The following is a 14245-nucleotide window of genomic DNA, read 5'->3' on the forward strand; positions in this document are numbered from 1 at the left end:
CCTGCAGCCCAGCAGAAGACCCTCCAGCCCTTTCGGAGGGCAGCTGGACGCCAGGTTGACATTTCTATGGGAAACAGAGTTATGCGTTTCTTTGACTGTTGTTTTTTTCATCCTACCTAAGCACAGGCCAGAGAAAACATCACATGATACCCAGTAAGCACTGAAAAGATAACGAAAGCCACAGTCTTATCGGCTGTAGAAGGGCATAAGATGTTCTCATGTGCCCAACGACAAGCGTTTCCAGTACAAAAAGGACAGTGACGCAGCGTACGGCTGCCACCACCAACCCTGGAGATGGCCCCACGCGTAGGGGAGCCAAGGGCAGGCTCTGGGTACCTTACGCCATCCTAGGGTGGGCACACAGGCTCTGGCATCAGCACGTGGGCTCTGCACAGCACCTCCCTCCGCTCTTCCCTACAGCCCGAAACCTTCACAACCGGATCGTGCACACCCCGAATTCCCATGGCACCAAAACCCAAGTCACTTAAGCACTGACCACAGTAAAGGGCAGCTCCACCTTTGCCTGACGTGGAGCTTTTCCATGGGGAAGCGAGAACTAAGCCCTTGCAAAGCCCCTGGTGAAGTGCAAAGCCAGAAGGTCCAGAACTGGAAATTCAGGAAAACCCTGGCAGATAAGGAACAAAATCCCCAGCAGAGCACGTGCGAGAGGGGCAGGAGAGTCTGCCTGGAAGGAGGCTCGCGAAAGGCTCTGGGGAGATTGGGAAGAGCCCGGTCGTGGCAACGCCTGCTCACGGATGTGGCAGCCAGAAAGCAGCTAGTGTGATGGGAGAAAATAACATGACCAAGAAAGATGCAGGGCAGGTCTGCAACACAGCACCTGCCACAGCACCCTACTCACTGCCTTCACACAAGACCCGTGCCGCTGCCTGACCGTCCGAGAAGGGGAGGAAGGCAGTGGCAAGATTCACAAGAGTGTGGGTAGCTGAGGCAGCAGGAGAGGGGGAAATTATTTTGGATATGCTGGAGAGGAAATGCCAGAGGGGAGGAAATAACAGCAGCTGAGAGCACAGGTGACCGAGGGTCACAGCACAGGCACTGCAGAAGGGACGCTTCGAGACGCTGGCTCTCCAGCCCCTCGGGCACAGCAACTTCCCCGCTGCACGGCTGAACTTGAACCCTTCTGGCACAACCGAGTTTTAGGGGAGCAGCAGGAAAGCACCGGCATCTCCACCAAGGCAACAGGACGGGCTTCCCGGGAGCGCTACACTTGCATTCCTGTGTGGTTATGTGCCTGCAGGCACGCAGTCAACCTGAAACCATGAAATTACGCTGTCACCTGAAAAGCGTAACCTGTAGTTTGCTACAACACACCTAAGGCTCCTCATACCTCGTGCGGCACAACCGGGCTTTGTGTCTCATTAACTTCACTACTTCCTATCAGCGTGACTCATTCACAGGAGCAGAGAGTAAAACATTTAGAAGAGCAACGAGCATTATGCCACTAAAATAGCAGAGAGACTGTGGAGGCAGGAAACTTGTGTATGTCAGACTTTAAGACTGCGTAGTCCAGAAAGGGCGACAACCCCTTGAAAGGCGTCTCGATCCAATACCTGCCTTTCAAATTCATCTTTACTCTCCTGCACGGGAACCAACCTGCAGGGAGTCAGGCTCCCGGCAGCCTGCGATACGTGAACACCACTGAACAGAGGCGTGCAGGGGCTGCTTTTCCCCCCCGACGGCACTGCAGCTGTTCAGGTCCACGGGCACACATCACCTCGAGCTCCTTCGGGCCTCAGTGAGGTTCCTGCTTCCAGCAGCAAACCTAGACTTCTTTTCCCTTGCATACCAGTCTAGAGTTATTTGCAAGGGACAAGGCTGGTTGAACAAAACTCGTTATTTGCCTTCTAGGAAACACAAGACCTTAATTTCCTTGCACAATCCCATTGTATGCCAGCTGGATCACCAGGGATTGGGACTGGAAACCACAAATCCATCCCTCTTCCCAGAAGAGACTGTTGTATTGCCCTTGGCCAGAGTGCCTCGGGCCAGTGAAGACCACCACAGCCCTCACGGGGAAACTGTTGCTTTTTCTTAAACGAGAAACACAAAAGGGAAAAAAATTGAGGTCTGTTAAACCCTTACATTTGTCTTGTAACCTCAGGTCTTATTTTCGCCAGGGTTGCAGCCCTATGAAGACCTGGGCTCATCTTCAAGCACACCAGGAAGCCACGTACTGGCACGCAGGCTCTGCCAAGCCTTCCTTTCCCATGCCCACATCTCCAACAGCGGCCGCTCTGCCCTGCGTCTCGCAGCCCAGGTCAGGGCCGGGCTGTAGCACGCCACGCAGCCTGCGTTCAACAGCATCTGACGGCCTTTGTCCAGAGACGCTCCGGTGCTGAGCTTCACCACGGGCAGGGTGGGGACGGGGAGGGCTCTCTGGGTGTAGGAGTGTTGAAAACAAGACTACAAACCCCCCGTTACAAAGGGCGAACATAAACATCTCACGCGCCCTGCCCTCCGCCCAGGGATGCTGCCTGCGCCGGCGACTCGGTCGACACAAACCCCTTCACTGAGCGACCCGGGAGGGGGCAGGGGCGGCGGAGGCCTCGCTTACAGCACCCTTGTGTTAAAACGTCCATGACTGCCAGCACTATTCTTCACCTTGTCACTTCCCATTATCTTAAACCAACAGGCTCGCATTCAGCAGCTCAACTTGGAAAATAGTGACGTCGCTTTGCAGGGGTTGGGGGAAGGAGAGGCAGCGAGGGGACAGGCAGCATACACCAACAGTTACGGCAGCACGCAGCGAGCTGAACACGGACCTGTGCGGGGCTCCTGTCCAGCAGAGAAAAATAAGCTCCTGGAGGATTAGTGCTCAGTTTCTATAAATCCTTACAGGGGCCAGCTGGAAACTCTCCAGCATTCACCTGCAAACACATTAAGGCTGGAGCGCCCCAAAACCGCCTTCTCTCCTCAAGGCTGAGGTTTCCCTTTTGATATGGACGCTGTTACCCATCTGCAGCCAGACCTGCTCAGCAACAGCTAAGGCAAAAAGAGGCATGAAACACCTCAGCCTCCTTCGAGCCATCTGCTGCTGAGCCTTCCACGAGCACTCCCGTGGTTAGCACGGACTAACGGCTTTCCGGACTCACATCTTGCAGCTCCGACACTCTTTGCTAGTTGCATTATTTTGCATCTGGATCTCCCGACTTTGTTTCTGCACACCCATGCAATTCGAGTTGCATTCTTCTATCTGACCTAGTTTCTACTTTCTGCAGGACTACTGAAAAGTTTCTGTAAAAAGTCAAAACATAAGGGGTGTTTTAGAGGCCTTCGCTCTCCTTTTGCTCTTTAAACCAGGACTATTTTTTAATCTCCTCCCTCTGTAAATCCAGCTGCCTTAGTTACCACTAGTCCAACTCAGAGGGAGACAGAAATCCTTTAAAAATTACCTAAAGCAGCTTTTTTAAATACCTAAAAATATGAAGATTTAAAAACACATTGTCATGGGAGTTTCAGGGCACGGGGAAAGAAGTCCCAAGCGTGGCACCGGGACTCTGCCCACAGAAGCGCTCTCATTCATCATGCGGTCTATCACGACATGCCAGCTCCTCTGCAGCTGGCACGCTACCCTGCCCATTCCCCCGTGTCACTGTGATGCTGCTCCAGGGGAGAAAAACTTCTTTTACGTGGCTGACTGAAGGAGTGCCAAGTGCTCCATAAACCCATTCAAAAAGCAGAGCTCATGCAGTGGTCCTGAAGAGGAAGGACGTGCGGACAACAGGCAGATGAAGCGATCAACTCAGGACAAATACAACCTCACTACGAATTCACAGTGTGGCGAAGACGCTTTCCTGGGCCACGTTCTAATCACAATGCACTACAGAAGGTAAAAGAGAAGGTGAGAGAGAAAGAGGAATTATGATGAAGCACACAGAAAGAGAAGGGGCCGGGTTGTAACCCAGAGGAGATAGTTCTCCTCCGCTCTACCACAGCAGAGACTGGGTAGAAAGCAGAGAGGACACAGCAACAGAAAGACACAAAGCTGATGACAGCCAGAAAAAGTGAAGTTTGGAAAGAAAATAATATTCAGGGGCATGTGCCCTTTCAAACAATGCAAGAGCCATCTCTTCAAAGTGACAGCAAAAGGCATTTCTTGACGACAAACTGGCCACATAAGCCCATCACGCTTCTCAAAAACGCAGGCATATGCCACCACGCGTGACACGTCCGTCCCTCGTGCTCGCTAGAAACAGTCCTTGTCCGCGAACCCTTTTTCCTTTCCTCTGCCAACATCAGCACGTCTCCCCCACCACCACCCTTCGCTTCCTTGGTGGTTAATAGCTTCTCATCCGGGGCTGGCAGGGGGTGTTTGGAAAGACTGCAGGCAGAAAAATTATCCAGGAAAAGGATTCCTCCCCAGCACGTTATTATAAGCTTGCTGGAAGCCAAACAATTAAGCCAATTGTTTTCTCTCTCTCATTTAGCTATTTTGTATACACACAGACTTTCTGCTGGTCCACCGACCCCTGCTCTCCTCCAACACCACACGAACGTCACGCAGTCAGCCTGCCAGCACCGGCCAGCTGATCTCAGGCGAGCGCAGCTCTTATCTGCTCCATGTAAAACACATTCTCATTAACTGCAATTAAACCAGCATTAATCTGGAATCATGACCAATGGCCCTATTAAAACATTAACTCTTCCTAGCCAGGAGAGTCAGTACCTTTTGATCAAGGGGATACTTTGGCATCCCGTGCTGCTACCGCCGCTCAGGATCCGACCTGGGACGCATGCAGAGCTCTCGACATGGCTTATGGCTACAACGCTCCAGCTGTAAAATGGAAGACTTGCAACCAGGCAAAGAAAAATGAAGTTATTCAAGGTGACACACGGCTTGGGAGCCACACTCCCCACTCTGCCTCGCTACAGACGGGTCGCTCCGTCTCTGAACAGACACAGAAACTTCCCCCTGCCCTGAGAAGTCACCGAGTTGGTGATGGGACAGGTTCCCTGCGATGAGGACTAGGAACACTAGGCATGCATAGGGAGATCTGCAGCAAAAATCCTTCGTTCCACCCCCAGCTCAGGGAAACGCACTGGGGAGAAGAGGCTCTGAGCCGGGACTCCTGACTTGGGGTGACCTCGGAGCAGTCACTTCACCTCTCTGCTCCCAACCTCTGAACGGCCGAGGGTTAATCGGCTAATTGTTCGTAAGGCAGTTTGAGACCTCCACGTTAAAGAGGAGATATAAAAGCCAATTATTTTAGTCATCTGTTCGGTTCGGGAAAGGTATTTGATAATGTAATACAAAGGTGGCAAACAGAGCTTTTATGTTATCCCAAGGGCTCTTGCTGTCCATTTGGTGCCAACACTTTCTCAGCAGGAGACTTACGAGGCTATTTTATACATAAAGAGCAAACCACCCCCTTGGAGAAATGCTTCTGAATCACAGCCACGACGCAGGCAGCTCCCTCTGCAGCATCAAACCCTGCATATAAAACACACAGCTAAACATCCTCCCCTGGGGAGCGGAGAGTTTGAGTGTTACAGGGAGCAGCTGCTATAGAGAGGGAACATTTACAAGTGTGGGGGGTTAAGTACAACTAACAGGAGTCAAGGGATGGCAGCTTTAGGTCAGCAAGCGTGTGCTTTAACAGGAGGCCTCGGAGGGGAGAGTCAGTGCTACAGGGAGATAAACGCTTGCTTGATTTATTTTAAAAATTAATTTGATGGCCCCGTGCTGCCTTGAGACAAATGAGCACCTGCCTCTTCTGCTCCAGCACAGCCAACCTCTCTCTGTCCGCCTGCTCTCCTCCCAGCGACCGGGGTCTCGCTTTCCCTTTAGGCAGAGAGGAAGAGGATTTTAAACTTGAAAGATTTCTACCCCAGAGGGCTAACAGAGGGGGAAGGGGGGTTCAAAGCTACAGATGAGTTCACAGCCACTGACACAGCTCTGCTTTTGCTCCCTGCGCACAGCAGGTCTGAAATCCCCCTTAGCTACGATTCTCCCCCCCACATCCCTACCCCTCCCCAAACCAATTTGAATAGGAAATGAAGTGTGGCTCCGTGGAGACAATGGTTTATTGTAAAGTTTTTGCTGCTACGCATGGTGTAAAAACCTGCCAAGACACATGTAAACATTCGCAACTGCCAGGCTCCTCCGTAATGAAAAGCTATAAAGAACACCCAGGTGGGAAGCACAATACTACCAGCTAATTAAAGTAACCAATAATATTCCTCCCAGGAATGCAAGAGTGTGTTCCGCTCAGTGGGAGAAGCCACTTCTAAGCCCATGAACTCGGCTTCCTGGTGGAGCAAACAAAAAAGGGACACGGCGTGGCGAGGCGAGCCCTGCCGCTGGACACTGCTCCGCAGAGCGCGCGGCCAGAGCTCGCGGGGGACACAAAGCCCAGCGTCGGGCAATCTGGAGGCTAGAGCCGGCCCTGCCTCCGATTCCTGACCTTGGGCAAGTCATTTTCCCCACCGGTAGGTTCCATCTGTACAACGGGGAGCAGCTCATCAGTATACGGCAAGCTACATTTGCTGGTGAACGGCTCGGGGAGATCAGACCTCGCACTTCGGTGGTTTCAGGTGTTTGCCACGTACAGGGGCCACGGCGCAATCCGGGAAGCCTGCTCCTTCCATAAGCCCCAGCTTTATTAAGCTGCAGCCACACAATCCTACTCAGGGAAGGCCACGGCCATAAACATTGACAAGGCATATATTCCTCCTGAAAAATGGGAGCTCCTAGTGACAGGGTTAATGATGTTTGAGCAGCCTCTCACCCTGAGCTCCACATATCCCGGCTTTAATGCACTGGCCTCCTTCCCCCACCCCCAAAGGGAGAGGAGAGGGAAGGGGGGCGAACAGCGACCTCCAATGCCAGATATTTTCTACATCAGTGAATTCCCAGGGCCAGCGGAATAAAGCAGAACACTCGTACGTGGAGAAACAGGCAGCAAAAAAGGTCAAATCCATCCCCCCGAGGAGGAGAGGGGCTTATTTCACAGGGATGGAGAGAAGATGAACCTCCCCTGGCTCCTACCCTTTTCCGCATCAAGAGGAGAGGTCTCCATGCCAACATTATCCAGCTGTTACAGCTGGACGATTCTTTTTCACTCACCACTATTTCTGAACAGTGCTGCAGCACGAGGTTCGTTACAGCCCAGAAGAGGAAAAGGCTATTTTTGTTTGGGAAGTGCACAGGATGTTGTATTAATCTCAGAGTATATATTTATCCTTTCTTCTGTTTTCCCCCAAACGTGCTAAATTCATCTTCTCCCCTGTTTGCTACAGAACACAGTTAGGCAAGGGATTATCGCACAGCATTCTCTGGCACACGTTTACCTCCAAGCACGCCCTGCGGCCCCCCCCCAGCACGTTTCAGCACCCTTCGGCAAAGCCCACCCTTCCAGCTGGAGCCGGAGCGTGGCTCCATCTCCTGCCCCACCGACAGACCCCCGCCCTCAGCTCCCGCACGTGAAGGCTGAGCTAAATCAGTTGCTAGGTACGAGGAACAGAAGAGGGGCTACGCTCAGAAGCTTGTGTATATTTCTCCCCTGGAAAAAATAAATAGCTTTAAGACCAAATCCACCCGCCTACAAAGCTCATCTCATTTGTACTTCAAAGAGTTATTTCCTACCAGGGAGCTCTGGACGCCTTCTCTTCAGAGAGCTCATTACCTTGGTCTTTACAGACTTGGCTCCCACCCCAATCAGAAACGTGCACTTACACAGCGCGAGTCAAACGCCTGAAAACCAACCAATTACCCAGCCCGCTAAACGGTGTCTCTTCCCGTGTTAAAATCTGGATGAACAACCTTAAAATTCAACACCTCTATTCAGCAGTCGTAACTCCCTCAAAACCATATCGAGAGTCACACACACAAAAACAAACAGAAGGAAGGATGAGGGAAACAGTGTTGACAAGACTCCCCCGGGGTCCGGGGCCACGCCGCTGCACTAATAACAAGATGTAAAACCTCAAGCAGCACAAAAGCTTTGAACCGTCACGGCACGCTACGAGCTGGAGCACCGGGCTAATCTGGAGGTGCAAAGAGTGTCCTGGAGACCAAGGCACCTTACCTTCTTGGAGAGCGAGGAGACATTCAACCCAAATCTTTGAGCCCTTTCCTTTAATTTATCCATGTTTACCTACAAAGACATAGGAAACAATTCACATTTTTTTTAAACCACCATCACTCAAGTTGCAGGGATAGAGGTAAAGCCGCCTCCAGGAAAAGACCTGTGCACAGCAATCAGCCCCAGGGAAGACTCCTCCGGGCACTGTGCTGCACTGACATCCAGCAGCAACAGCTCCTGCCAGCACCGAGGGTCGCCAGACAGAACCAGCGTCCCAAACGAAGCAGCCAGAAACTGCCAGCCTGACCCTCGGTTTCCTCACACCAACCAAAGGATAAACACCCCAGGTGGGGACCCCCTCCTGAAGGGGCGGCTGTTTCAGCTGTGAGCCAGCTGTACCCGGTACCTTTCCTGTAGTGGCCTGGTCAACACGAACAGAAAATAAACTTGCCAGTACTCCTAAAAATTATCGCTGCTATCTGGCTGCCACAGGTTTGAGAAGCCATTGCTGCACCCTCACCCTTCCAAAACTATTGTGTCACATCTAAGCAGGTCCCCAGACCAAGCAGCTTCCCAGCACATCACCCAGCCTGACTGGCTCCCCAGAGAGGCGTCAGCCACCATTACAGCACTCATCCCTAACGAACACCGACTTTCAGGGACAAGCCTTCCACTGCGTGTAGTTCTGCAGAGGAAACCCTGGTGCCACTCTGCCTCGCAGATGCTCATGCAAGATCTTTTACGCCCCTGGCACCAGAGAAACCTAGAACCTTGCCTGGTGACAGAGCTTGTCTTGGCTTAACTCTGTTCCGCTCCTCCTCGATCGAGCACGCAAATACTGAGGCGGCTGCTCAGTGTGACAGAGCTCTCAGCCCTGCACACTTCAGTGCCTCCTACTTAGACCTGGAAGTCGGACGGGCAAAGCAGCATTGGCCATTAAAAGCAGAGTAATTTACTACAGGGCATTCGTATGAATGCCTGAAGCATACTTCAAGCAATTCCAACAAAAGCGGAGCATGAGCATCAGGCTTATGAAAAAGCAAAACCCACATCTTTGTTCCTTCAGCATTTCATTCTAAAATCAGCTCATCTGAGAAAACCATCACAGAGACAGCCGAACAAAGGGACGGGAACCCATCAAGCTCAGTGCAGGCACGACGTCCAGGTGACCTACGTCATTAACTCTCACTCCACATGTTCCTGGACCATTCTGGCAGTTTACCCCTGCAGACAGGAACCTCTTTCTACAAATTACAACACGTGTTAAGGGCCTGACCAGCAGTAACTCAAGAACAAGAAGCATTTCTTACCGTGGGTTTGCTGTCTGCAGAGAGGCCTGAAATAAGGAGGCAAGAAAAAGAAAACCCAGTTAGAGAACAAACATCAGGAGCAGCATCTTATCTAAAAGGAGGCACAGTAAAGTCACAGCACTGCCCGAAGCAGCCCTGTGCCCATCCCACCACAGACTAGCGAAGAACTGCCGTCCCGTTTTTCCCAGCTTCTATCTCTGCTCACTACAGAGCGAGTCTCCCAATTTCTTTTTCACCTTCAAATCAGCTTCTCCACCTGCAAAACTGCTGCCGTCCCACCTCGCTAAGACAGCTTTGGCAATCGAACCCGACATTTTATGAAGCCAAAGGGTGTTTGGCACTCTGTTCAAGGATACCACAGGAAAATCTGGCTAGTGTCTTCCAGTTGTGCTTAGAAAAAAACAGATGCTGGAAAAAGTGTCAGAACTACCAAGGGAACAGCACGTGTCCTTTTCTTCCTGATGCTACAATTCCCGCTCGGAGCTCCTGGGCGCGGTCAGGGAAAGGGACAGAAGCGAAAACAAAGGTAGTCCCACCAGCAATTTTTTTTTTCCAGGAATATTTAAATATTTGCAGTAAGGTCACTCCATGGATTGGTTCTGCTTCACCTCCTCACCTTTAGTCGAAACTGTGGCCAAACCAAACCTGCCAAAGGTAAACAGAGCTTAGTCAGAGACTCGGGCAAAGATAAGGTCAGCCAGCACCTGACACGTCAAGTCTTATGTGTGAACTTTTCCTTCAAATACTTTTACTCAAGTGCACTCGTGAAAACTGGTTTGGGAGGAAGATTAACTGGAACGCGCTATTATTGGCTAATGTAATTACTGCAGCAACGCCTGCACTCGCTCTGCATACAGCGATTCCCCACTTTCTTCACAAAACTAACCTCAAAGTCCAGAAAGCTAGTCAGATCACCAGCAGTTTTCCCCTTTCATTGCCCCGTCTTTCCAGAATAACTGTGAGAACTGCCAGAAACTTCACCGGGATTTTAGCCCAAGCAACCGCTAAAGCATGCATCGAGCACCCCACAATTAGACACAGCCCAAATCTGACAAATCTGGGTGTCTCCTGCCTCACGAGGGGCTCCACCTCCCTGCAGGTCTAACACAGCACGTGCCTGCAAAACCTCCAGCAAACCTGTCCACTGTTTGTCCAGGCTGGGGGCAACCTCCCCCTCATTTTTCAGACTCCTCCGAGCGTTGTCCCACCACTCGAGCAGAGCACAGAGCCACGTTCAGCTCACGCCAACACAACCTGCCACTGGCAGACGTGTCCGGAGAGGGCTTCTCCCAAGCCAGAAGAGAAGGGTCCAAGCATAGACTCACCGAGCTGCCCGCGCTGCCTTCTTGCTCTCCAGGCTCACGGGCACATTGAAGCGTTCAGCCCTCTTCTGCATTCGCTGGAGGAGGGAGAGAAAAGAACCAACTGAGGAAGAGCGAAGATTTGAAGGGTACAGAAAGGAGATTCTGCAGATGGAAACAGGCACGCAAACTCAACAGGCGGTGGGCTAACACTCCAACGTGCCCTGCTCGAGCAGCAGCGCGCAGTCTGGAAAGGGGGAAAACACCCCCCTGCACCCGCAGGTAAAGGGAGAGATGCTGCAGGCACCTTCCGTTGGCCTGTGCCATCCAAGAAGCCACCCCACAGCCTCCAGGACGTATGCTTGACCAAAAGGCGGTCTCGTGGTTCTGATAAACACGGCCCTAATAAAAAACCTAATAAAAAAAAGTATGCCATTACTCCGCTGCTCAGGGAGCGTTCCTAGGAAAGGAGGTGTGCCAAAAGAGAAGGGGACCAGGGAACTGACAGAGACAGGCGACTATTTTAAGACGATACAAGGCTGCAACCGTGCCGGAGGCTGGCGTGCCAGCATGCAGGCTGGAGCGCTGCACACCTCGTCCAGGGAAGCCCTTGAGCCAGAGGGAAAGGAGCAGCGCTCCTGGCAGGGACCACAAAGGGAGCGGCCCTGACCTCCCTCCTGGAGGCAGGAAGCAAGCGGTAGGCACAACCGGCTTCAGCTGATTTGCAAGGAAAGAGGCAAACAAGATTTCCTTTTCTTCCCCCTAAGCAAAAGGCCAAAGAAATATGCTAGAAAAGGGGATGGGGGGTGTTTGTTTTCAGGGAACTTATTTATTTGGCACAAGCAACCGACACTATTCATGCAGTTGGCTCAGCCCTGCAAGCAGAGCTGGCCATTAGCAGTGCAATTCAAGACGAAATTCAGCTACGTAGAAAGGAGTCGGCCTGCTGCCCTCACTGCAGGCAAGGCTTGCCTGGGTTAGAGCACACTGCCCTGGGCATGGAAAAGCTTGGAACCATCAGAAGTGTGAGGGTTTGCACCTATGAGTATTAAATCCCCTTAAAAGCTTCAGGGAAATATTTAACATTTTATTATTACACAAGGGCCCAAAAATGTGTTTGGTGTTTTAAAGGTTAGAGAAACAGATATTATTTTAATGGAAACATTTACTTTAGCCAAAAGCACAGTGAGGAGCGTAATAAACATTTGCATCAAAACATAAATGTTTAGAAAAGATGGATGAGGAACACCACTCCTAACGGTGTCAGTACGGAGGAACTTTTACTCAACTGGGAAGAAACAATAAAGGCAGAAAAACATATCGCTGGGGTCAAAGCATATTTCCTTCTTCTTTCTGATACTTTGGAGACTATCCAAAGGAAATACCTGAAGAGGCAGCTTCTGAAAGGACTCTCGACTACAGACAAGCCATGCCGGATCAGAGCAAAGGCTCCACCACCCCAGTGTGTCCCCCGAAGGCGACCGTTACAGTCAGACAGGTGGTCTGCCTCCTTTACGCCCTCCCAGGCTCAAGTAACCCACAGCAAACGACTGACTGGATTTCAGGCTGCGCCCACATTTGCATTTGTTTGTCCCTGATGGTCACCTTTCCTAGGCATTTGTCTCCTTGCTTTTTGAACTCATTTGCATTTCTAGCATCTGTAAGAGCCGCCAGTGTTCCAACTATGCATAGGAAAATAATTCTCTTTTACCTTCAAAAACTATCTATGACGTGACTTTGCTGAGACCTATCTGATTCACACTCAATCAAAAAAAAAAGTGGATTTCCTGCAAACAGCTTGGGCAGAATTTGGAGAAACACAAAGGGTGAGAGTGTAACTCCAGCAAGTTCGCTTCATGAGCTCTTTAACCAGCTACAGCCAAAGGCAGCCCCACATCACAGGGGACATCGCTCTTTCAGCGACACTTCCAGCTCACATCAGGTACTGTGTTTCTCCTCATTACTCCTTCACTGAGGTCATAATCCTCCGCTTGCGACATCACCCTGGTTGCTGTGGAAATGATCGTGTCCCAAACAGAAGATTAAAACTCTGAAGTACTGGTGAACAGCAGGGAGACAAGAACCATGTTTTCATAGTGATTTCTTTCTTATGGAACATGAGCGAAAAAATAAGGGGGGAGATTAGAGAACCACAAGCAGATTCCTGAAACTTAAAGTTTCGCAAAGTTTTCCCACAGGAATCAGCAGCTTCTAAGTGTGTTTGTTTTAAATAAGCCCAGCAAATGTAAGTGAAAAAGTCAGAGAAGATAAAGACGAGATGATCTGTTAGCTCGTATCAGTTCCTCCCCAACCGATTACTCCCTGAAGCGTATCCTCAACAAAGCTTTGTAGTTTTACGTGTCTGAAGCGATCGGGCTTGCAGCAAGTCCCGAGGGACAGGGATGTGCCACGGCCTGGCAAAATCCGCAGCGGAACTTTTCATGTTCGCAATAGCAGGAAACAATTTATACACCAGAGGCATAACAGAGGTGGTTCAAGTCTATCAGCCTTTATCACCCAGAGCAGAGGACACTACGGGGCAAAGTCCATCTTTGTCTGCGATGGAACGACGCCCCAGGAACGACGCAGCTTGTCGCTGCTAAGTTGGAAATATTGAGGTAGGGTCAATGGTGGTTGGTGGCGGAAAGCAACGGCAGTGAGCGGCAAGGAAAGAGGCATTAACGGACAATTGAGAGAAACATTCCTTAAGATCTAGCGTCAAAATGAAATGTGCCATGGGGTCACCACCCTGCCAGGTCTCTCCACAGCCAGCAACCAGTCATTAATACAAAATCAAGGAAAAATAAAGCAGGTTTACAATGGAAACGCTGACACAGCCCCAGCAACACACAAAAGAGACTCTGAATGAAGTGAGTAAGGAAACTGACACCTCGGGGGACGAAGCAGCAGAAGGAACCTTACCTCCATCTGCGAAATCTCCGATGTTATTTTCACTACCTTCTTTTCCGTAATCCTAGAGGTGTTGGGAAAGAGAGAAATCAGTCAGAACAGCTCCCACTAGTTTCACAGGCGTGCCCCAGTGGGAGAGGTGTCGGGGTTGTCCTCCCAGCCACCCGCCTCTGGCAACGCCACCATCACCTTAACCAAGGGCCTGTTTTTAAAACGAGAGCAGCCGCAAGCCAGCACACCCCTTACGAGGGCAAGTTTAGAGCCAGATATCGATGCTAAAGTGAAGTGTGAAGCCTGTGAGACTTATAACCAAATCCTAGGAAGCATTAGGGGCAGGAAATACACGACCCAGCGAAGGCGCAAGTAGTAAGTTCTCCTGCGAGCCTAACTAGTGCTCTGAGCACTCCCAAATTCCCTTGGCAATGATGGGAAGGAAGCTGGAAAAGACACAAGAACCAGCCGCACTCTCACCCATTCTCTGCACAGGCTTGGAGGAATAATTAACTCTGTTTAAGACAAGAGAAACATTCTGCAATTTTAGTGGAGTGCTGCAGATGCGTCTCAAAATGCCAGGTGGATGTTACAGCAAGAGGCCACAGACCTATGCACCCAAGAATGACCCCCTGCCCATCCTAAGGCTCTTAACAGTAACATTCAGCTCTTATTAGAAGCCCAAAGC

The 14245-nt window shown here is 50.9% G+C and overlaps 1 protein-coding gene across 3 annotated transcripts in view; it reads right to left on the reverse strand.

The window, feature by feature from the left end:
- The window catches only part of SARNP (SAP domain containing ribonucleoprotein), a 31049-nt gene that overhangs the window by 13603 nt on the left and 3201 nt on the right, over positions 1–14245 (reverse strand). For 2 of the 3 annotated variants that reach the window (XM_059832724.1, XM_059832723.1), the window contains exons 5-9: positions 13579–13630; positions 10681–10754; positions 9972–10000; positions 9356–9381; positions 8049–8117 (exon numbers count right to left, since the gene is read on the reverse strand). In XM_059832724.1, the coding sequence (XP_059688707.1) occupies positions 8049–8117; positions 9356–9381; positions 9972–10000; positions 10681–10754; positions 13579–13630 (250 nt within the window). The remainder of the gene's footprint in view (positions 1–8048; positions 8118–9355; positions 9382–9971; positions 10001–10680; positions 10755–13578; positions 13631–14245) is intronic. The other variant, XM_059832725.1, reaches the window with a different exon arrangement.

This window comes from Gavia stellata, chromosome 36 (assembly GCF_030936135.1).
Source record: "Gavia stellata isolate bGavSte3 chromosome 36, bGavSte3.hap2, whole genome shotgun sequence".
Classification (NCBI taxonomy): domain Eukaryota; kingdom Metazoa; phylum Chordata; class Aves; order Gaviiformes; family Gaviidae; genus Gavia; species Gavia stellata.